Source organism: Pezoporus occidentalis, unplaced genomic scaffold, assembly GCF_034315485.1.
Source record: "Pezoporus occidentalis ecotype Australia unplaced genomic scaffold, CSIRO_AGI_Poc_V1 ctg41, whole genome shotgun sequence".
In the NCBI taxonomy this organism is placed as follows: domain Eukaryota; kingdom Metazoa; phylum Chordata; class Aves; order Psittaciformes; family Psittacidae; genus Pezoporus; species Pezoporus occidentalis.
This window is the reverse complement of record NW_026915736.1, coordinates 2,733,533-2,758,213: the sequence shown is the minus strand read 5'-3', so window position 1 is coordinate 2,758,213 and position 24,681 is coordinate 2,733,533. Positions and strand designations below refer to the sequence as shown.

At 38.1% G+C, this 24,681-nt stretch overlaps 1 protein-coding gene across 2 annotated transcripts in view; it reads right to left on the bottom strand.

The window, feature by feature from the left end:
- Window positions 1-12,916: 12,916 nt before the first annotated feature.
- Window positions 12,917-24,681, bottom strand: part of CCDC6 (coiled-coil domain containing 6) — a 51,021-nt gene continuing 39,256 nt past the window's right edge. Inside the window, exons 7-9 of one of the 2 annotated variants that reach the window (XM_062634028.1) lie at window positions 21,777-21,877; window positions 17,865-17,989; window positions 12,917-15,562 (exon numbers count right to left, since the gene is read on the bottom strand). In XM_062634028.1, coding sequence (XP_062490012.1) covers window positions 15,371-15,562; window positions 17,865-17,989; window positions 21,777-21,877 — 418 coding nt within the window. In that variant the 3' untranslated portion in view covers window positions 12,917-15,370. Of the gene's footprint in view, window positions 15,563-16,495; window positions 17,522-17,864; window positions 17,990-21,776; window positions 21,878-24,681 lie in introns of those variants that run through there. The other variant, XM_062634029.1, reaches the window with a different exon arrangement.

Sequence of the window (24,681 nt, the reverse complement as noted above, 5' to 3'; positions counted from 1 at the left end):
TAACTCCTGTCCTCCATTTGTTAATGCTTACTCTGCCTCCAAAACATCAATCCTTGTATTCTGCAGCGTAAATACTGCGCTATACTGAAAGCACGTATCTGAAGTACTGCTAATCGCACCACATCTGCAAACAGCTTGGACAATTTACGACCAATAAATTAGTTTAAAATGTACTTGCTCTGACAACTACAATGTAAATGTATCTGATGTGTTCCACCACTGCAATGCGATACTCTCTCCAAGTTCATGTGAATCATTCCCCCAATGACTGTAAAGAGAACTGAAAACCACTGTTTACTGATTATTTCAGCTTGTTTACCAAAAAGGTACAAATACAAAAAGTTATGTCATGTCTTCACTGGAACTCCTCCATAACTTCCCTGTAAACCAGACACAAATGCATAACTGTACCTGCGTTAAAACTTCATTGGGATTTTGGGCTTTGCTACTTACAGAGTATATGGCAAAGCCTGTCAGATGAAAGGATCAACATGCTGTATTTCAGTAGGCTAGCAGCCCAAGATCTGCCAGTGCTGTGTTCTTGTGCTGACCCAGAGTCCGAGTTGTGCAGCATCAGCATTTGGGATAATTCCAGACTTAGTGTAGCAGCTGAACCTAAAGGGGCTTTCATCTCTGACGTACATCATCTACCAACTAACTTATGTAATAAGACCTATCTTCGAAACCTTTGCAATCTACTTTGAAGTAGAATATTCCAAGTTGTCCAATAATCACCACAGCAAATATTGAAACAACTAGGAAAATTAGAAAACCACATCACCAGTAGAATATAAGCACGTTACATTCTCATCCCTCTCTTAGAAACAGGCTGGAGAAGGTTTCTTCTTCTCATCACTGCAAATGGCACTTCCAATGCAACGTATGTACATAGCAACTCCTGTCCAAAGCCCTATGGTATTTCTCTATAATTTAATGAGCATCAGGATTCTGTTTACTTTCCATTGCCATTGTCTGTAGTTTTTTCTACAGACACTTGAGAAGACTCCAGACACGTAAGGGGTGCTTGTAAAACTTACAAGAGGTACAACAGGCCAAAAAGGTACATATGAATGAGGAACAAGAGAACAGCCCCCTGCAAGGATACGAAGCACAGAATAAGCGCATCTATCGTGTGTCAGTTTCCTTTAACCTATTTGGACTCAGAAACTGTGGATGAAACAGTCATGCATACGAGCAAGGCATCAAACAGCAAATTGTCTACCAGTTTGTTTCAGACTAGGCAATTTCACCGTGACAGTGAGATCAAGAGAAAGGCTAAAACCACCTGCTCACTGACCTCAATCTTAGAAAACCCAATGCTATGACATACATAAATAGAAGTCCAAGTGATTGATTTAGGTGACATTCAGAAATGTCACTGGATAACACTGAAGTATAGTCTAGTAGGCATAAACACGTCTACCTTGGAAATCCTGCAGCATGTTCACATCCAATCTAAATTAATTTGGAGAGTTTCTGGCTAGAGGTTGCTTTGATCCTCTTTCCCTTTACAATAGCTAATAAAACCTGAAAAGCTTTTGCCTGATCAGTTATAAATAAAATCACACTTCACATCTAAAATGCAGAGTGAAGTCTCTACCTCGAATTCAAAAGGCTTGGAGATATTTTTCTCCAAAACAAACTCATGAATTAAAGACAAAGAACACCCACTTTCAGCATAAATCTAGAATGCTTCCTGAAAGGAGGCAGTCCTACCTTGAACTGTGGGATTGCACCAGTCAGACCCATGACTGTGACATGAGACTCGGGGCCAAGCCAGGATTCTGCAGTGAGGTACAGTTCAAGTAGGTGAAGGCTGGGCTTGGAGTCAGCTCTTCAGAATCTTTTCTACGGGTTAAGGATGAGCCTTGTCTGAGAGAAAGGCTCTTTCTCCATATATTCATGAGGCTTACTTTTAGGTAATGAGAAATCCCTCAGAAGAGGCGTAATATCTGCAAGGATATTAAAAGGATTTGAGAGTCAGGCAAATTAAAAAGCTTTCATTTGACAAAAAACCCCAACAAACCAAAACCAAAACCCCAGCCTTATTTGGCGATACTTACTTTTGTATTTTGGAAATAGTTGAGACATTGGAGAAAGTTTGTTTCAGATATCTCTACTTAGGCTTGGAATTCATCACACAAAGCATTCCTATACAGCTAATAGGTGTGCGAACCGAAACATGAGTTTCTCTTTTTATTTTCCTCCTAAATTACTGTTCTCTCCCCACCCCACCCCCTGTGTAGTCATTAAAAGAAGTCTCTATAATTTGCCTAAGAAACCAACTGGCACAGACTTCATATGCAACTAGACAGCATCCCAAATACAGGCCCAGGGTCTTCACAGAAAATGCCACTCCTTTAAGTTGTAGAAATATATATATATATTTATTTTAAGTACTATTTTACATATCTGCCACAAAGGAGAATAACCTTACAGCATAACCTTAGAATAACCGAGTTGAGAGTTGAGGTAAAACAGGTAAAAAGAGGTTAATTTTAAATTTGAATAGGTCAACAGTGAATGAAAGCTGCATTTGCAGTAAATAAGTATTTTCCTTAATGGGAACTTTTCTGCTTTATGGTAGGCTGACAAACCACCTTAAGTTTTTCCAGTTCAGAGATGGAAAACATCCTTAATGGCTTCCTTTAACCTACCTTTGAAGTCCTGCACTAATTATGTAACTGCTCTGGAAACAGAAGAGGCACAGCCAGGAGCCCTGCCTCTCAGCAGAGCACTTGGGAGGGGAAAACAAAACAGTCTTTGCTGAATCCTTGCTCTTTACCTAGACTTCCCCCCACCTCAGCCTTAGGCCAACTTGGATGGGAAAGCTGCAGCAAGTGTCAGGCTTTTACTGTCAGCTCTGTTTTTTTTTGGCTTTATTGTAGAGGAAGAAAGCAAAGCCTGAGCATCTTGTGCACAACTTTAATATCAGGGCATAAACGCAGTGGGAACAGTGCCCTGACTCCTTTTGCTCCTGTGGGAGTTATGCTGTTGTGTCTTTCACTGAACTCTGAGACCTGAGGCTTGGAGGAAGTGTTTGGTTTACAAACTACTGCAAAATGTTCTGGAAGCTGCAGAGGATGTCAAAGCTAATTTTGAAGTCCACTCATCCAGTTGGAATTTGCAACCAAACTCACTTCTCATTTCTGCTTGTCTAAGTACAAAATAACCTCTCTTTATTTATTCATCAGTGTAAACAGGAACAACAGCTCACCCCAATATCTAGATAAGTGTCAATTAAAGCCCTTAAAAATCCAAGTATTTTGCGCAACTGATCAAAGATTCATTGATGTTTGCCAAATTAGACTTAAAAGATTCCTTGCATTAATAGATTTTAAATAGGGTGGCAATTCTTAAATGTAAGTGACACTGCCTTAAAAAGACCCAGATCATTACAAACTCTTCTTTCCAGAACAGTTTTAAAAAACATCATGTGAAAGACAGGAAATAACTGAAAAGCATGTCAGAATATGGGATTTGTACTGTCAGCAGCAGACAAGACTACAACAGCGTAACAGCTAAGCTTGGTAAGATCACAATCATCTGTACATTACAGGGCATTGGTATTATTAAAGAAAAAAAAAAAACTCTAAAATAAAGTTCTGCAGTGGTAAAGGAAAGCTGCCACAGTGATTATAGGAGATTGGTAAAATGCAGCACAGATCAAACAGCAGGATTTGCAAGAGAAGCAAGCAGCAGGCAAATAAACCCAGCAGCATGTTAACCAAACCAAACCAAACCCAAACCAAAACCACTCAAATCAAACAAAGGCAAGAGATTCAAATGTATTTTCATTACACCACACACACAAAAAAAGCAGGCTATAATTTTGGCTGCTTGTGCCAGTACAAACTATTCAAGATGTGAATACTGTAACTTGAAAGACTGCCTCAGTCACAATCAGTTCTAACAGTGTATAGTTTGTTCAGCATTTAATGGCTTGACCGAGTAAATCTAGCAAATTTGATTACCACCATGAGGCATCCTGACTCTGATCAATTAACCATTAGGACTCTTTGGGACAGAATCTAGATTACTTTTACAGTTTCCTTCGAAGAGGTAACCCAGGAAAATGGAGATACCTGAAACGGAGAAAAAGTTGCAAAGTATTTAAAATATTTCAAAAGAACAGAGTTCTGTAAAGACTGAGTAAAATGAAAATAATTGGAAACCCCAGGTTATTTAACTGTAGCAAAACTAGCAAATCTGGTCAGTTTCCTGTTGGAAAACAAGCTGGATTTCCCCCTCACTCAAATATTAGGCAATGCAAAGCCAAGTATTCTGTTGACATTGTGCCCTCTTCGCCCTTGTTATTCCCCTGGAGCATCCAAATGGTTTTCACGTATTGCACATAATGATTTGTTTCATTATTCAAATCAACGTTCTGTAAAATGGACGGTGGTTAAGTTAAACTGTTGAACACCAGAACAGAAACGAAGTCTTTCTTTCCTTGTCTGACAGTCTTGCCCTGGAAACAGTAGTCCATGTTGAATTTTAAAAGTTCAAAGTGTAAAAACCCTCCAGGGGTTTTTGCTCTTGGTAGACACGGGAAATGGTGTGCACAAAAGCCAATTGTTTCCTTCATGTTTTTCTTTCCATTTTCCTTTAGTACAACTCTCCCCTCGGACCACTTGCACACAAACATAGGAACAAGCCTGAACCAGTTTAACTCTGAAATGAGAGCCTATCACAAGCAGTCTCCACGCTGGTCTCCTGCTTGCATGCTGGCAATGCTAAAAATGTGCTATAGCATTCAATCCAAAATGGGTTTGATTTTACCTTTCTCTTAAAGGTCAGCCAGATGAGTAAAGTTAAGACAGGTGGTAAAACTGGCAGGACATTAGTGATACTTCTAACCACATTAGTACATACATGCATATTTCCCCTGTAACATCTCTCTCTAGAAAAAAAAAAATATAAAATCATTATGTTCAAAACAAGCTTAGAAGGGTTATTGCTGCCAAGAGCAATTGTTTTCCCAACAATCTAGGTAAGATTTGGGCTGAAATTACAGTTCACATGAATTTTAGGGCAAAGGGCTGTAATTCCAATTAAGGAGATTTCTAAAATATATCATAAAACAGAAGTCAAAGTTTTGTCAAGCAATTTTGACTCACACAAATTGTTCTTGCAATATATCATCCCTTAAATCATGGAGTCTGCTGGAACATGGGTACAACATTGCCAGAGCATCTCTGGGAAGCTCTTGGGTGTTCCAGCTAAAAAGACAGTTTCCCCGCTTAATTCAGATATTCATTTCAGCTACACAGAAACAATATAGATACACTCAAAAGGAGGAGATGCTTTAGTCTACACAGAACATTTTTAAAGAAACTTAATGATATTTCACAATACAAAACAGTTAACTTGAAATTCCTTAGTTACCTTCAGGAACTAACAGCAGGAAAAGCGTCCTTAATTAAACATTCAAGGCAACAGCCAGACTAATCCTGGAGTTTCTTAATAATGTGAGGAATGCAGAAAGTTTTAACAGGTTTAATTCCTTGGTATGCTGTCATAGCTAACACTTGTTCGGAAAGAAAACTCAGGAAAATGAATGTAAATAAAACTCATGCCAGTTACAGTTCACTCAGTTTGCTCAAGGATCTCTGCACAGGAAAAGTGAATAGGTGATTTTAGAACTATACAGAAATATGTCCTGACAAGCAAAAGCAACATGAGAGTATATTGTGTTTAAAAGCTTTGATCATTTTAGTCAGCCATGCACAGAAACTCATTTCCAGCTACTGTTTCTGTGAAAATTAAAATTCTGCCGATATGTAATGCTGCAGCTAAGGATTTGATCATATTTAGGAGCTTCAATTCCTCTCCTGCCAAGGCTATCCTATATTTTTTTATTTACATTGGAACAGAGACAATTGATAGATTAGTTCAAGAGGTAGCACTAGATAAACAAGACGTGTAACAGCAAGAGAGATGGTGGTCCCAAACCTCACTGTCGGTCTTTTCTTCCCCCATTTGGTAAAATACACACTGATACACACATTATGACTTACTTCAGCTAAAGATGCTTCATTGTCAAGGGTCATATGCAGCCTTTGGCACGTCAGAAATTATGCCCTGCATTCTCACGTCCAGGAGTGAGGGAGGCCTCCAACACTTAAAGAGTACCCCAAACCTGGTGAGCTAACAGCATGCTTGTTTACAAATCCAAGAGCTGCAAAACAACCTCAGCCTGTGCTGCATGGGAAGACTCCAATGGCCTCCTCATCTTTGGATCCACCCCGCTATGCAGCATGAGACACCTGAAGGCTCAGAAGGTCCTGAGGACATCAGTCTCCCTTGGGGTAATTAAGCATGATGCAACTGTCCCAGTGCAGTCAGGTATACAGAAAGGAAGTAACAACACCTAAGGGCAGCTATTAAGAAAGTAACCATCCAACCCTTATCATACCACAACAACTGCAAAAATTCACATACAAGTGATCCAAACCAATTTGCATTATTTGGTGCTGCAGATTAGCAAATCTGCATATTGTAAAGAAAGTCAGGTACCAATCTCAGATGAACTGCAAAATTACTTCATATTAGTAACCTTTCTTTGTTCCCTCACTAGGAAATAAGCAAAAGTAAATAGCATGTGTTGTAGATCAACCAACCAGGATGATCACAGCAGATAGAAAGATAAAGTACTCATTACTGGCCTCTTCACCATTTATTTTTTGGCTGTTAACAGCCAAGACAGTGTTAAGATTCACTATGGAGTTACAACCTGCTCCATTCAGTAGTAACTGTCAAAATGCACTCAGATCCAGAATGGCAAGAGCGCAGTTCACAACACTGTTTTTTCATACTGGATCAAAGAGGCCTTTGGTTACTGGAGAAGAGCAGAATGTTAACTATAAAGACTGAGGGGAAAAAAAAGGTAGGAGCAGCGTACTTCCGAAGTTCAGCCCCAAAAATAGATTAAAAATACAGCTGGCTACACACAGATGCTCTGTGAGGTTCCTGTAGTTTCTCCAACTCATCTCTAGTATGACACAAAAAAGCATTCACACTGTGTAGTTTAAATTGGTCCCATTAGACATCAGTGTTTCCCTCCTTGATAGGAGGCATGGAGATGGTCACACAACAGATACTCGACATTTCCACAGATCATTGTTCTGTGCCAGATTTTGCTGAAGCCTTAGAGGAAAACAATATGGGGCATGCTGTACAGCATCTTCACTAATGCAAAGGATTTGAAACTAAACTTGTTCCACTCTGCAAACGCAAGACGTGTCTTGCATCCACTTTTCATTCTTCCTTGTAAATACTCCCACTCTTGCTCTGTACCACCCAAAGAAAAAAAAGTTGGCCAGTTCACTGGTTCACAGGAGGAGACTATTCCCCATAGGCAAGTAAAGAAAAGCCATAAGCCCATTTTCATGAAGAGCCCTGACGCTCAAAGGCAAGGTTCCCATCTCAGTCTCCCCCCCAGTACCTGTATTTAGTGTTTCCTGCATTCAAGTGAACTAATTGTCAGTACATACCTTCAGTGTCAATCTGGGAAACACAGGACTGACTTCAGCCTCCTATTGCTCCTGGGCTGAAGAATATATTGTATACCTTGAAAGGTATGGAATGGCCTCAAAAGCACATGAAACTGATATCCAAGCCAGCATCTTTACATACTGGGAAGAATTAGGCTCATTACAATTGCTTGCTTTGCAATGCATCATTCTTTCTCCTGCTCAGCAGTTTACCAGAATTTCTAATTTAACTCCTGCAATGCTGGGAACTTGCTTTCCCAGCACCAGAAGAAACACAAAGGAACCATCTAAAGGGGAAATCACCTTGACAGTACAACCTGAAATGAAACCAACCACATGCCTAATTTTTCCCTTGTCATCTGGTCTTATGAAAACATTAAGCAACGAACTTCTGTTCAAACAAATGTAGGAAAGAAAACACATGACATGCATGAAGACAGACAGCATCAACAGAACTTACTCATCCAGTTCACAGACCCACTGGCTATGTCATCCAGAGACAGGAACAGCTACTGATTGCTCAGCATTTGCAGCACTGGAAAGAGGAGAATCATAGAATGGAGGGGACCTTAAAGATCATCCAGTTCTAACACCCTGCCAAGGGCAGGGACACCTTGCACTAGACCAGGTTGCTCAAAGCCCTGTCCTACCTGGCCTTGAACACTGCTAGAGATGGGGCAGCCACAGCTTCTCTGTGCTGTGTGGGCAAACTGATCTAGCATCTCATCACCCTCATAGTGAAGAGCTTCTACCTAGTTTGTAATCTAAATCAACCCTCTTTCAGTTTAAATCCATCTGCACTGCAGGCTTTGAAGACAGAATAAAGACATTTTAAGAAACTCTGTATGTGCTCCAGAAACACAGTAACATGGGTCAGCTATATCAGCATTCATTGAAGTATTTACGTGGCCTGGTGCCCAAGAACTTGCAGTCACCATAATGCTGTGATTTTACTGGTCAAAATGGAATAGCATGCTTTATATTGCATGCAGAGGTCTGTGCTGACTATAGCAGAGCATGCAGTCACACAGATATGCCCGAGTGGCAACTGAACAACAAGACAAAGACAAGTGTATTCAACCAATGAGTTTAGCAAGACTCAAAACGCTGAATACTCAAACGCTGAATACAGGATAAGCACAAATAAGTGCTACTGAGACTAAGATCTAACTCCAGAAACTTGGTAATACAGCCAGATACAGTAAGTAATACTTAAAAAAACCTACTGAGTATGTCACACAGGTGAGCTCTGTGCTAAGTTGACAAATGAACGCATACAATAAGAGGTTACAAAACCAGAGATTTCACAAGGGATAATATAACACATTACACAGGATTTTCACGAATGCATACCATCACCTTTAGGCATCTAAAGTGTACAATTCAATTGTCAAGTTTATAATTATATTATAAAGTTTATAATTCAACAATAACACTGTAGTTATAGTACACAATGCCTCCTTTTCTCCCTTCTGTCCAAAGACAGTTAATATGATATCCCACTATCAAGAAAGCACTTACTGCAATTAACAAAAACATCCACAAATTTACATTGGTTAAGGGTTTAATATTGACTATTAAATGCAATAGTTGCTTAATGTTTAAATAAGAAAATATTGCAAAAAACTAGGTATCAAGGTGGATTCTCAAGACAAACCTTCATTAGAAAATGACTGAATCCATCAACAGTAGAAACTACTTCACTGTAATTAGGTTTGATTACAGGAAAAGCTGAAGTAGACCATCAGATACCGTAACCTTTACTACTAAAAAGAAATAGCAAAAGCACTCTTTTCTGAACTATAAAAGAAACAGCATGCACACAGGCAAGAAAGCATTTTTTCCTTCTCTTCACTACCTACATACAGAAAAGCAGCTGTACTGCTGCATACTGCTTTAGACTCAAACACATAGGTTTTCCTGTAACTTTGCACACATACATCTCTGTCCCTGTGAGCTTAGAAAAACTGGAGAAAAAAAAACAACCAAAAACTACTACTCCCCAATCATCAGAAAGTACCCTCAAGGTAAGCAGGCATAGTAAGACCAAAAGATACTGCAGTTCTTGCTGTAGCCCTAACTCCCCCTGGAAGGCAGCTGTAAAAGGTTAAACATACATGTTTCATTCAGGGGGAGAAAGATACTCCAGAATTTTCCCACAATAACAGCTCAAGAAATGTAGCTACATTCTTCCAAGACAGAAGCAAAACTGGTAAGTCAAGCATGCATGATTATACTGTGAATAGTCACCTAATCTGAAGTGAGAAGCACCTCTTATACAAACCTTATTATGCCACTCTGATAATCCCCAGGTTCCCCACTCAGCCATTTAAGGGAAAATACCAGCAATAGCCCAACTACAATCAAAGACAGCAAAAATAAAGAAAAGCACAAATCTTTCTCTGATTCCTAGATCTCATCTTCCTCCTCTTCTTCCCAGTGATGGCAGATGAACAGATAGAAGGAAATATACATCCACCCCACAGTCTTTCATACAAGTAAATACAAAAAAAACCAAGTGTTTATTGGAAATCTGCGTGAAGGCACAGATGAGCTTGATTACAGACACACTGTAACAATTACAAATATATGTAAACACCTTCAGATATACAACAAAGCAGTAAAACAGCTAATACAGGAATAAAACGTAACCTGCTTAAAAAAATAACAAAAAACCCAATTTCTTTGTATCTGAGGTTCTTTCAATGGTAAGATCCGATTCACACCAACACAGTGTAATGCTTCTGAAGTCACCATGTGGATCCATGCGCAACAAAACTGCATGTTGGCCACTTGCTAACCAGTGGATTTAAATATTTTATCCAAATTTGATCAGGCTTTCTTCATGCCGATGAGGAAAACACAGGAATACCCAGCTAGCCAACCAACCAACCTGTAATGAGGCTTTGTAGATTTTCTAAAAACACAGGAGCAAGCACCAAGGTACTGAAATGAAATATAAGCTTCAGAAAAGCTCAAGGACGCTTGTTCCGTTTTTACTTGCATTTGAGGAAATTGCTGTATTTCTGCAGGAAAGGAACAGTCCACATCTGTCAGGTGATTTATTTTTTTTTCCTTCCTCCACAGGAGGCTTAGATTTCATCTGAAACACCTGCCAAAACAAAAGTCAGCAATCACAAACTAAAGTGCCTCGGACAGCTTAGGTTTCACCACTAGAATAAGATACCCTCGTTCATAGATACAGCATTAATTTCTATCATGAGAAAACCTGCCTTTGCACAAAGAAGACTACTTCCAATATTCCTGTGGGAAAGGGAATTGTCCTTTTTTTTGTTTGTTTGGGGGCTTTTGGTTTGTGGTTTTTTTTTTTTCCTTTTCTCCAATGCCAGGAACTTAAGAACTGCATCATAGCTTTTTTTGAAAGGAAAACATACAGAAAAATAAGTGTAGTTTTAGTGGAGGCAATCCCCAGGCCAAGCCAAAGAGTACTCTGAGAAGCAATTTAATACAGGGACACAGAGTTTTCTCCAACTCAACCTTCAACCATCTGTCCTAACTCCCCAGCCCTCCTCCATAAAAGCTTTATAACCTCTGGAGCCCTGTTCCAGTGAGGAAAGTCTCCTATCCAGGTAATAAATGCAGAACAAAACCTAACACAGCTACAACATTTCTGCTGACCCTGCGGCCACATCATCCCAACCTATGTATGAGGTAGTACTTTTCTTTGGAGCCTAACCAGTCAAATAGGAACAAGCTCTATTCTCCCTAATGTAGCAGCTGTCTGCCAATGCAGTACTAAGCTCCATAGTTTTCTCTCTTTTTTCAGAGCACACTACTAATGTAAAAACAGCAACAGCTGCTTAAAAACTATATAAGCACACTTGTATTACAACTGCATCATAAAGGCCACAGTCTGCTATATTCAGTGACTTCCTCCAGTCCACAAAGTGGCATTGACTCTTAGCTTCTATTTGTACTGGGACTAGTGGTTATTACCCAAAAGGAACATGAAGGGTATCCTGAGTACTTATTACAGTGAGAGGTGGAATTAAAAACAAACAAACAAACAAACAAAACCAAAACAACAACAAAAAAAAAAAAGGCAAAAAACCCAAACAACAACAACAAAAAAACATTAAGAACTCTAGTCCAAATCCAAAAAGGGCTGGGAGAGGAACTCAGCTCTCTCAGGGAACTGAGGAAACCAGATTGTCTCTATGCATACAGGTCATTTGGTAATTAGGGGCTCTGCTTTCTCTTTTCAAGAGGACAGATCTTCCCCTTCAAGGGGGTTGTTGTAACATATGCACGTATTGTAATTTTATAGCTTACACTCATAAACCTTCTGGTTTCTTATGAGATGGCTTGAAACATGCTCTGCATAGTCCATGCTCTGTAGACTCCCAACGATCAAAAAGAAATAGATTGCCATGACTGAAACAAAAAGGAAACATCAGAAAGAGTTGAACAGTATCAGAACTCATGCTGCTTGTAAAATGAAGCATTAGGATTAGAAAAAGCACTACAAGACTTAAACAAGGCCCCTGGATGCATCCTCTTAGTAAGCAATAATCAATGCTGAGGATGAATGAATGAGCTTTTTTGACTGACAAAGTATTTGAAGCTCTTTTATTTGTCTCCATGATCAGTTTCTATTTATTAACAAAATATAGTCTATATTGTCTCCTGTCAGCAGTGCAACTTGCACAGAACCCAGGACACTTTCTCACTGCTCCCAAGACCGCATTTTTCATCCAGCTGAAGTGTACAAGAATTCTACCCAGGCAGGTGGATTCCCGAATGTGAACATTTTAACAGGAAAGGAACCCTGTTCTGTTCAGCTCTGGAACAGTGACTGGCAATAGAAAAGCACTGACACGTCCTTGAAAAAACTCTGACAGCCCTTTCTGCCCTTGGGAATATGCTCTCAGAGGAATACATGTAATTAAAACAATCTTCTCAGGCTGTCAGCTGGAATACTATTTCCGAACAGTCCCACTTCTTCTTCCAAAGAACTTCTCTGGAACAAACCATGGATAAAACACTCAACGCTTTACAGAGTATCAGCTGCATTCCAATCTCAGAGTTGGATGCCTTGAGAAAAAAAAAAGTAAAAAGAAAGCTGCTTGATTGTCAGAGAGGACAGCACTGCTGGAATAGATAGAAGATGGGGTGTTTTTTAACCTTTAGCTGTAAGGGGGTACACTCACAAAATGCTCATCACAGCTAAATGTTCTGTGGCCTTACACAACTAGTGATGCAGTGCGCAACTGATAAGCATTAGTAACGAAAAAGATAACAGAAACCCACCCAGGTGCTTCTGCACTAAAGAAGCCAAGCACTTAAGCCTACATAGTAAGCTGGACCTCACTGTCAAGTGAGTTTCTCCAGTTTACAGAAGACTGGATAAAATCACAGCTGCAGAATTGTAATTCATGAATATAATTCACAAGGAAAACTGAAAATCCATTTACATTTATTAGGAGATGGTTGTGCACAATGTCTCATCTTATTCAAAAAGTCTACAAATAGAGTTTAACACTTCTGATTGCAAGCAAATGTTTGTTCAATGTTCTCAGGTAAGGCCAACTTAGTGCCTTGTTACACTTTCAAGATTTAATATACATTTGTCAGTTCTTTATTTTCCTCTGGTAACAGTCCCACTGAATAATAAGGAGAGTTCATTAAGACACTTTATAGCAGCTGAACTTGGGTTACACAAATTCAGTTTTGGAATATGCTTCAAATGTAAATTATTCTAGGCAATTTTCCATTTTAAGATCTTAAAACGACACTCTCAAACCTTTCCTCCCTCCCCCTGCACTTATACTACCACCACTGAATTTCCACTCTGTAGAGTATGTCCAAGAATCTCAAAGCACTTCAGAAAGGGGGGCACCATTTCAAACAGTAGTATGTTTGAGCTAGAATCCTACTTATAAAAGAATATACTTTTTTATTCATCTTATGTTTACAAAAGGACAAGCGGAAAACTAGATCAATCTTACCCTGACCTTAGTCCCACCTCTGACTGCCTGTAATTTTCTCACATGTAATCCTATCACTGATTCAGGAGTTCTATTTAATTACAATGCTCACAGCTGAATTACCTCTCTGGAAAGGTGAGCATCTGCTAGTCAATGATTTTCAGATGGAAGCACTGGTCAAATTTTAGGTAAGTAACAATCTTGAGAATCACTTGTTTAGGGAGTCACTACCATAACTAATGTGATTCGATAATGCACTTGATCCCATATTGGTTGAAGAAGTGTAATAGACTTGATATGCATTTCTCTAAATCCTCTCGGAGCTGAAACTACATAGCTACCATGAAGAAATTCTAGTCTTGCCTTAAGCGTAGCCTTTTGCAACGTTACTATTTTGATTTAGAGCACTAATTTTAATAAAGATTTTCAGTTTTCAATTCTTATTGAATAGGTGAGCGGCAAACATGAAAATATATGTACAAGTGTTAGTATACCACCAGAATGCTGTACTTCCTTCTTAAAAATGTCCTTAATAAAGCACTAGGCATGTCAAACTTTTGTAAACAAAAGATAAATTACTCATGTTCTGCTCTGATTATAGCCACATACATATTCTCATAAAATAAACATTCTCTTGTCATTTTCCATGGCCCACATATCCATATATATATGAGGTAAACCACTTCAAATCATCAATAATGTATAAACCTCAGTACTCCACAGGAACCTCAGAAAAAATGTAACCGAGTAAGATGTCAATATCAAGAAGTGACACTTTGTTCCACTGCAAAGTGAAACCAATTTATTTGTGCTAAATGAATGGAAAGAATGTATTCAGAATACATTTCTTTTATACATTGTACCGGCTTAGGCTGCTAAAGAAGCATTCATTAGTGCCATGTTGTGCTACTTTCTTGTACTCTGTTTCTACCAAGCAATACAACATTTTGGCTGTTACGCCAATATATTCCTATATGCTCGTATCTTATTTTCTAACAGACTTTTGAACATTTAAAATACCTGTTCAAACTTTGCTTCAGGGGAATCACAATTAATATATTTTAACAAGGAAAAAAATATCATCAGCTGTTCTCTACAATCACGTTGCCTTCTGCAGCAAAAAAATCAAAGAGCACACTTTAATCAGCTATCAGTAACCTGTGGGCAGGACCACACTTACCGAAGTTAATTGTGACAGATCACACAGTATGGGCAGCTTACAGGTTAACGTAAATGTCAAGTGAAATCATCAAATCTTAAGGTCCACGAATTGTACATTCCACAGACTCCAACAAGCCAGTTCCCTCACTGTAAAATTTTCTGACTGTACCATACATTTGAGGTGCTTGTAACAGAAGTATGGATGTGTCCTGTGTGCTGAATTAAGCTTATTTACTACACAATAAAATGTGTCTTGGGCACTGATTAGGGTGTCTGACTCACTTTTGCACTAGAAGCTGTTACGAAATGTAGTGCTGATTTTCCGTAAGCTTGGTAAACACTGTAATGTTTCAGAATTTATCATAGAGCCCATCATGCCTTTAGTTTTCTGCAAATTGTCATGAAAAAATATAAAAAGGTATCCCTTTAATTTTACAAACCTAAAAGCCAGGAAAATGAAGCTTTGGAGCCAAGCAAAACGACATAATGCCGTATTACCAAACAGAGTAGCAAATGTTCCAGCCAGAGAATGGACATACATGTAGTTCAAGTAAACACTGATGGAAAACTTTGTTAAGTTAGTGTTGTAGACCCACAACACTGGCTGCATTTTATACAAACGTTTACAACACAATTAACAGTGAAGCCTATATAACCTCAGTGCAAATAAGTCAAATCCAAATATGCCAAGTAAGCCTTTGGCTTTTAGTAAACTGCTCCATGTTATGAGTCCACTTCTGACATAAAGACTGCTGAGCACATGCACTAAGGCTGAGAGGAGGGATGCACTGAATGTTGAAAAGTGGCTGACTGCGGTGCTGCGGATTGGACCGTAGGTTGCGCAGGTGGCGGAGGTGGTGGCGGAGGTGGCTGCACTGGGGTCTGCGTGTTTGGAGAAGGAGGAGGAGTGGGACGTTTAAATTTGTCAGGGCTGTTACTTCTTCGTGGTGAAGGCCTCTGCGGAACAAATATTGAAATTATGTTTAACACACTCCTGAACAACATTAGGTGCAAGTCCTCTAATCAATTTATTGAGCTCAGTAAAGGAAAAAACAAGACAAAACAACAAAAAAATAACAAAAATCTGAACAATTCTGTGGGAAGACTCCATTTCAAAACATTGCAAGAATCACAATACAATTGTTAAATAAAATAAATGCTACTCTGAAATGGAATAGCAAAAGAAAGAGGAAGTACTTCTGACATCAAATGGAACGCCCATTCCTTCCTGCCAGCTTGCAGGAAATGAACATAAGGCATATATGTCCTGAAGATACATTTACCTATGATGACCAGCAACCTAAAAAGAAATGAGAGATGAAGTAGAGACATCACCTCCCAGTTGTGCTTTCCCAACCAGTAGGTGCTGATGAACCTTTTTATGCTGCTGGCATACGAAGTCCAACTATGTGGCACCTGAGCGTGGGTGGAAGTGTTTCAAATGCCAGGAAGCCTGTCCAGAATCAATAGCTTTCTGAAAGACTTTTAGCCTGCACACTGGAGCAAGACCAAAACATAACACAACTTGTTCTTTGGAGAACAAAAAGTATTGGAGAACAACCCTTTGAGCTGCAGGAGTAAAGCAGTTAGAGAGCTCCCCTCAACAGAAACCACAGATTTTCAACAACCTGCACAAAGACTTAAAACCCATTATTATCTTTACAAACCAGTGGCAGGGGGAGGAGATGTGCTTTGATGTCAGCAATGTAAAAGTATAAACTACACTATACAACACTAATTTCTGTGCTTTTGAAACCAAAACACTCACTACTTACCTACAGTTAGCATTAATCAAGAACCGCATGGCATGACAAACCACCCACCCACAATTAGTGACCAACCACAGATGATCAGCTCTGTCGAAAAACATGATTATAGTGCTATACAGAATGTACTACAAGTAAAGACAATTTATTCTGTAATGGAGATTAAAAAAAAAGTCAAGAATCAAACTGCAGTTTAGTCAAATAATGTACATAACATCTATTTTTCTGTGTAACTATGCATATTAACGCTCTATGTGAAAAGCCAAGGGATTCTTGACAACTGATTGATGTCTCTGAAACATTTAAAGTCATTTATTGCGTTTGCGTACATCTAATAATACGAAGAGATCCAGTTTCAGTATTGAGACAAAGCCAAAAGCTACTTACCAAAACCCTTCCCAAAACAGTTAGCATTTTGTCCTGAAGACGTTCTTTTTCATAGCAACTCAGTGTGACACCAATTAATTTACAGTTTCAAGAAGAGTACTATTTCACAAAGACTTAACAGAACAAATTCCTTGAAAGCCCTATTTATAAAATTAGGTGCCACGTTTTCCAGAAGCACAAAGACCTTGTGACTAACTCACATGACACAGACTGGGATTCCACCTTACTGCTGAACTCCAGCTTCCTTCCTGTTCTAACCACTACTGTAGAGTTCCAAACAATCTTTGCTAAATGAAACCAACAATCATTCTTGCATATTCGCCTAAGCAATTTTAGAAGCAGTAATATTTTAGCTTTCTACTAAAAATTCTATTGAAACATGTTTTCATATCTAAGAATGACAATTATATGTAAAAACCCTGCAGGATAGTTACATACTACCATACCTGTTGAGAAAAATAAAACGGTCTTGATACAACTATAAGGTATTTTGCTAAATAGTTAATATTTAGGCTCTGTTCGCTCACTGAGCTCCACAAATACTTAGAATTAACATGATTAAGTAGAAATGCATCAAACATCACAGGTAAAAAGAAATCATTCCAGTTGAAAGGAGAAATTGCCCTAACAAATGCTTATATTATGAGAACAGAAAGTAAGAGTTAACTGCCTGTTACAGTGACATGATGGTAGCATTGTGTCATCCTGAAGAAAACCTGAGCTTGGAGCAACCTCAGATGACTCATCCGTCAGATGGTGGAGACTAGGAGAAAAATGAAAGCAATGCTTTTACTTCCCGGGATAGGCTTAGTAGTTTAGAACATCACTTCTCACACCCTGCCTGCTGAGCCATAAGATGATACCTATTTACTGTCCTTAAGATGATTATACATCCTATTCTTTTGCAGAAAATAAGGTTCTCCAAAAAGAATCAGTTTCTGAGGGGTGAAGAGGAAAATCAGGATTGAAGAAAGCAGCAATAGATATCTTGGAGTAAGGAGACAAAAACAAACATTTACAAAAATGTTCTGTAAAAAAGCTTAAGGACAAGCAATTATAACTTTTAGAAAACAAACTGACAAGTATTTACTATTTTAAATACTTACTGTAATACCATGGGATGGTCCCATATGTTGTACATGGAGGCCGGGGGAATTGTAGTAAGACATTCCAGCTCTAGTCAGTGAAGTTGGTGGTGTGAAACCAACTGTGTGACTTGCATATGACAGACCTAGAAATTGTTAAAACAAGCTAACATCAACATTCTTGTTTATATTACAAACCAATTTGTGAAGGTTTTTAAAATGTTTTAATTTAAAATTAAATCAATGACAGGTTAAGAAATGGTAACCACCACCAGATCAGGCATCTAAAAATACTCATTGAACTGAAAACTGTGATGTAGAATTAATTTCTTCTTCTGTAGGTTTACTACGATATGTTACAAAACATACATTACACAATGTTAAACACAATTTTTCACTTAACATAAATGATGTAAGGCTCCCTTGGTAGCTTGGTTTTAGTCTACAAGCATTTCCATCCAGCCTTCTCCTCAGAGGAAATGGCTCCCTGAACACATACAGCCTGAAGAACTAGAGAGGTGGTGCCTTGAGAAGCCATCTAGCACTGGGGTACTACAAGCTTCCACAAAGAAACTGGATGTAGGTGGCTCCTCCAAGACATACCAGATGCACACCCAGGCTCCCTCCTGTTTTGCCTTGGTGTTTACAGGCAGGGACCCAAAGATCTTCGGGGCTGTGAAGCTAAACCATTCCGGGATTAGTTGCTAGCTGGACTAGGCTAGCAACTAACATTGAAAATTCATTTTATCCACATTAAGGAAATCCTAGTATTCAAAAGTGCAAATATCTAATTCTTCCACCTAAATATTTCCGTTCTCTAAGAACTAATTTACAAAAAAGCAGATAAACAGAAACAGCAACTGCTAAGTGTTCAAAGTTCAGACCTGTTCTGAACATTTTGAGTATTTCTCAAAATAGCACATTTTCAAAACCTCTAGCTCATTATTGCCTTCTAATAAAAATATCAATAAGGTAGGAGACTTTTCCCAGCTGTTCTGTATTAGACACTAGCAACTGCTTTAGAGAACTATGACCAAGAAAAATGTTTAATGGTGTATTAAACTTCTATAGCAGCACACTGGATTTAACAGTTTTTACACTTCAAAACTGAATCAGTGTAAAACAATGCCATTGCTGCTACACTACGCACCAACACCCACCTTTGTCCTTAACTACATGTATCTGTGTTTCTGCCTACAACTGATGAGGCAAGATCTTGGAGGATGGGGGAAAAACCAAGCCTCAGGTCATTAATAAAGTCATCTAAGAAAACATACTCCCATTGCTTAATCAATTCAAAGTTTGATTCTGCTACATCTACAATGCATGCCAGGTGCAAATTACAACCAACTCCAATATAATCACTGGCCCTTTAGAGTAGTTAAACAATACAAATTAACAAAATTAATCTGATTTTTTTGACTATACAATCTAATCGTATGTACAGCACATGTTTTATTAATAAAGTGTTTCTGTAGGTGCAAGGACAGAAACAAAATAATGTTCAGGTAGGTGACAATCTGTTGCAAGTCAGAGACAAGAGCCCAAGAGAGTAAAAGGCAAAAAATACACTTCAAGTCTCCTTCACAACACTACAATTTTAGACTGCTTTGGGATAAACCAGCTCCAAAAGTTTTACAAATGCAAGTCTAGGTAGCAGTCAAAGAAACAATAACAGATTACTGCATGTAGATCCAAGGTAGCTTTATCTCTGCAGGCCAAAATCTCTACCTAGCCTAGCTGAAGAAGAAAAGCATAAACAGTTTAACTACACTAAAAACTAAGTGGTAATTAGAGTAACTAATTGCCAGCGGCCTAGAGCAGCAATACTTCCACAGTCTTTGAAGTTCCATAACTGTGCTAGAAATCTTATCAGTATCTCAACCTGAAAGAGTCCTCAAAAGCAGCATCTCAAGCCACACAAGCACAAAGGACTCTGGAGTTTTCAGGAGTCAGAATCTGGCCCATTACACCTGACCAGCTATCCATATGAAATGACAGCATTTCTAATTGGTTTCAAATTATGTTTTCACAAATTCAGGCACATTATTCCCCAAAAGAAACATGACAAGTCATACAACTACTAGGTGCAAAATACAACTGTTGTATTAATATGTGCTGACACTTTTGACAGTGTCTTACAGTATCAAGTAGTCTCAAACCCTATGTTTTCATCCTTTACTGCATTCATGTACACCAGACAGCTGTACAAAATTCCCCATTCATCTCATTAGGTCTCTAAAAAGATACTGCTTCTACCCGTCTGAGGTCTGACACTTCCAAACTATGGGTATTAATTTATCAGATGTGAATAATAACATAGCTGCCTGTGCAGAAGTGCTAGCCTGGAACCTTTACTGTACCAACATTACCAAAACTGTGAACTCTGTTAGAAACTATCATTTCAGCTGTGTTATTTTTAACTGCTTCAGAATGTGTTTCAGCTTTGTGTTTGACTTTTTCTTCCCTTGTCTGTGGGATGTAATTCCCACTAGAATAAAGCACTGTTCTATCAACTACTGATGGGAAGTCCACAGGCAACAAGGAATGTGCCTTAGCCCCAGTGCAGGAACAAATCAGCAGAGTAACCCTGTACTGACACATCAGAATCTAAATTGGGTCAATTTCTAGGTAATCTAGTGTGCAAGTCTATAAATGACCAGATAGTATTTCCTACACATAACTTTAATTATAACCACTGTGAGGACTGGAGATACAATATGCAGTTGAATACTGTATTATTATGAAGGCTGCACATGTATAACCATGAATGCCCACAGTAGTTACTCCAGAACACTTGTTAGCATAACCATGTTTCTGTACATGCAGTTACAGGACAAAGAAAATACGTATCATTTCCTTGGCAACATACCTTGCAGAACATCGAAAAAATGTTAATCTCTAACAATGTAACGTGGTTTATGACCACAGCTAGTTTTTATATATGCTTAGTCTTTTTGCAACACCTGGATAAAAACTGTTTTGAGTCCTTCTGAAAAACTAAAGTCAATCTTGAAAATTACAGTTTAAATACATTTTGTATGTTCTAGCAGACCTGTGCAATAAAATATCTCAATCCCACCTTGCAGAATGTGTCAATACAGAGCACATCTCATTTGCCCTTACTGCAGGACTCTGTCCAACAGGTTCTAAAGGTGAACTTGGGAAAGCAGGGCATGTGGGATTCACTTCTTTACATCCAAGTGAGTTTGTGATAGCCATACAACATCCATGGCCATCAACTTTTAATGAATGTCCAAGCGCAATTTTAAGAGATTTTAAATTTGTCAGTAAATGTTAGTAACAAAAATACATTTCCTTTGAGTTAAAAAAAAATATATATATACTAAGTAAGTAAGTAAAAATTCAGAAAAGGTTAGTTTGCCTTTGTTTTATATAAAGTACTAGAGACAGGAATTCTTAATTTTATAGTTACTGTTTTACAGTAGAAAATAGAAGCACAAAAGCCACTTCTCTACTAAAGAGAAATGGAAATTGACTTTTTTTTCCAAACACATTTATGATTACACTTCTATAAGAAGTTTTGATTCAGAGCACAATAGCATCCTCATTACTAGCTCATCAAACTCCAGAAATCTGTATGAACTATGCAATCTGCTGGGCAACTTCAGGGGATGGGGGAGAGGAGGAAGAAGAAAGAAAGAAGAGAATAGGAGAGAAAAAGAGAGAAAAGAAATAAAACTTCAAGTGATAGCTACTTAACCGATGTTTAATATCTGTTCACAGTGCAAAACAGAACCATCTGAAAACATGCTGCACTAGAAGACATCTAAAGCAAAACTCTTCTTACATTTATGATAATTTCTTTTTTCCCCCAGACTAGCTTTGAAAGGCTACTGACCTAAACATATTAATAGGGCTCATTACTGTGTGATGCATACAATAATTTTAGAAACTGGGTTAAATATTTACCAGGTGATATAGGTCTGCTAGAACTTGGTGAGGGTGTATAAGGGATAGGACTGGACACAGTGCGAGGTCTTAATCCTTGTGCAGACATCTCATTAAAATATCTAACAAAAAAAGATAAAGAATGATTAGATCAAAGCTTTTAAAATGTACCATGTTTTAAATGTTTCACTGATTTTTTCAATTCCCATAAAAATCACATTAGATGAACGAAGGACCAGTCACCTTTACGAAGTCATGACAGGAGCTCTCATCGCTGTTGAAGGCTCAGCTACTAGCTTAACTTCCAATAGAAAAAGCTGGATATATCTTAGTCATTTGCAGTTAAAACTGTACGAGTTGTATATGATTACAATAGTACATATTAAAGGCCAGAGGTATAAATCATGTAATCTGATCTGACTTTAACTACATTTTTGCACTTTACATGTAATTTCTACACTGAACTATTCAATAGCTTGTCTGGCTGAAGTGTATTTTCCAAGAAGGGCATTCAGCACTAATCTGAAATCATGAAAAGGGATGCAAAAAAATCATTAAAGTATTGATAATTTGTTCCAACAGCTTATCAGCCTCACACTTAAAAAAACCTGTCTGTTCCCTGCTTTAATACCTCTGGTGTATATGTTTAGCCATTTGCTCATCATGCTCATCTCATCAATGGAACAGACAGAAGTTTTGAATCCTGGACTTCCTCTCACTAAAGGTTGTGTTGTAAGACACCTACCACTCTTACAGTCATAAACTGAACAGATCAGAACCTCAGGCAAGGCATTTTTCCCCACCTGTAATAATTCCAGTGGTATTTATTTGAACTTTTATTTGAACTTTACTCACTGAATACAGTGAAACTTCACAGCCATCAAGTGCTTTCTAAAAGAAGGTAAAAATCATAGCAATTGCTCCCACTTGCCACTTAGTTTTTATCTCAAAAGTAATTTTGTGTATTTTTTCCCAAAGCACTAGCCTAGCAGCTTTGAGGGCGACTTGCTTATGCAAGACTCTCCACCTAGATTTTTCAGTCATTGCCTAGATTAGAGGCTCCCCTCCTCACCATCTCCTGCACATCTGGTTGCAAATCAGTGCATCAGGGTTTATATTATTACATTTAACTGTATTTTCTTTACTGTACTTCGTAGAGCAGCAGGCAAAATTAGCTATCTAACAGCCCACTGACTCTTACTTGTCTCCCCTTCTACCACTATGTTCTCAGAAATTCTTAGTAGCTACATTTATTTCCCAATCACAGACAAAAAACCCACAACATGAAGCAGCATTAAAAATATTCCTATTCAGTGGAACTCACAGTGATGACTACTTCAGGGTCTGTGAGCCATTTCATAAACTATTTGAAACATATTTTGCTACTGCATCTTACTTTTCAAACCAGGGTATTACTAAGCCACACCACCTAACATAGGCAGTACACTGCAGTGATACCAAAACTGGTTGAAATTTGGGTGGATCAGGTAATACAAGTGGCTGCAATAGAGAACACCACAAAATTATCAAACTGGCAAATTAAAGTTTAATAAAATTTACGTTTTCTGAAGAGCTACCAGTGGCAAGGTTAGCAAAATTGAACTGACTAGACCACCTCTGCAACACTGAAAAACTTGTAATGCAGACAGTACGTGTATTAAAGCAAGGCAGTTGTCTTCGTCATTTTATCATATTCATCATATTTTATTCTACATAAAGACAATTTTCTGTAAGTCATCTTAATACCTGGATCAGGTGATATGGAACAGCAGCACATCATTTGCATGCTTCCTGTTTTCAGGTATTTCCCTACTACTCCAGAGAACAGGATGGAGGATTGAGAAGACAAAGTTATTGCTAGTCAGGAGGAGGAATTTTAGGGAGAGCTGTATTTTGCATTCAGTAAAATAGCTAATCTACCCCCACCTACAAAAAATAAGTACCATCAGCTAACAGAATGAAACTGAAAAAACGGATATCTAATCCATCACCACCATCATTTTTAGGATGACAATGTAAGCTGACAAAAAATTATTTTAAAATAATTACTGCACATAGTTCCATAGTTATTCTGTCTACAGAGTTCTCCTAAGACTAACCACTCTAATACCTGCTTTATCCTTCCCTTTGCTTTGTATTACTTACACTGTGAATGCCTGTTTTGGAGTGAGTCTGTCACGCTTTTGTAGTACCAAGAAAACCAACACAACAATGAAATTTCTTGGAAGTACAGAACAGTTAATCAAATTTTACTGCATTTTATTGATTACCACTACCTACAAGAAATTGACAAAAACAAAAATAGGATACTCTGCAATTTTGGATTAATACTGATAATTCACATATATTCAGATTTTAACTGTATTTACATTACAATTTAAATACTGTAAATGCAGTATTTACATTACACAAACACAAGAATCCTGTGTTTCCATCAATTTATACAGCATCCACTACATCTTAATACCAGATGCTACTGCAATATGTGTTAGTTGCCTAGTATTTCATTGAAATGAAAACAGTACCTTGAACTTTCAGTGTGCTCCTTGAAACAAAATATCTGATACTTTGTTTCTGGTAGATTATGGCTTATATCAAATATACTGATGACTCAAGAAGAAATAGCTCAGTATCAGAAGAATACACAGCACAGGGTAACTTTTAACCTTTCTTTTTAAGGGACCAGTATAAATCCAAAATAGTGTAAAACAGTACAACAAAAAATGAGCATTTGGTAAGAAATAAGAATGTTCTAGTCAGTGTACTGAAAAACCTCTTTCAAGTTACAACACTCATACGATTATGAAGTGAGAAAACACTAAAAGGCATTATGAAGAAAAACTCAAGACTAATCCTGTAAGGTCAGCACAAGCAATGCAGCTTGCAGTAGAGGAAAAAAAAAAAAAAAAAAAAAAAAAAAAATCAA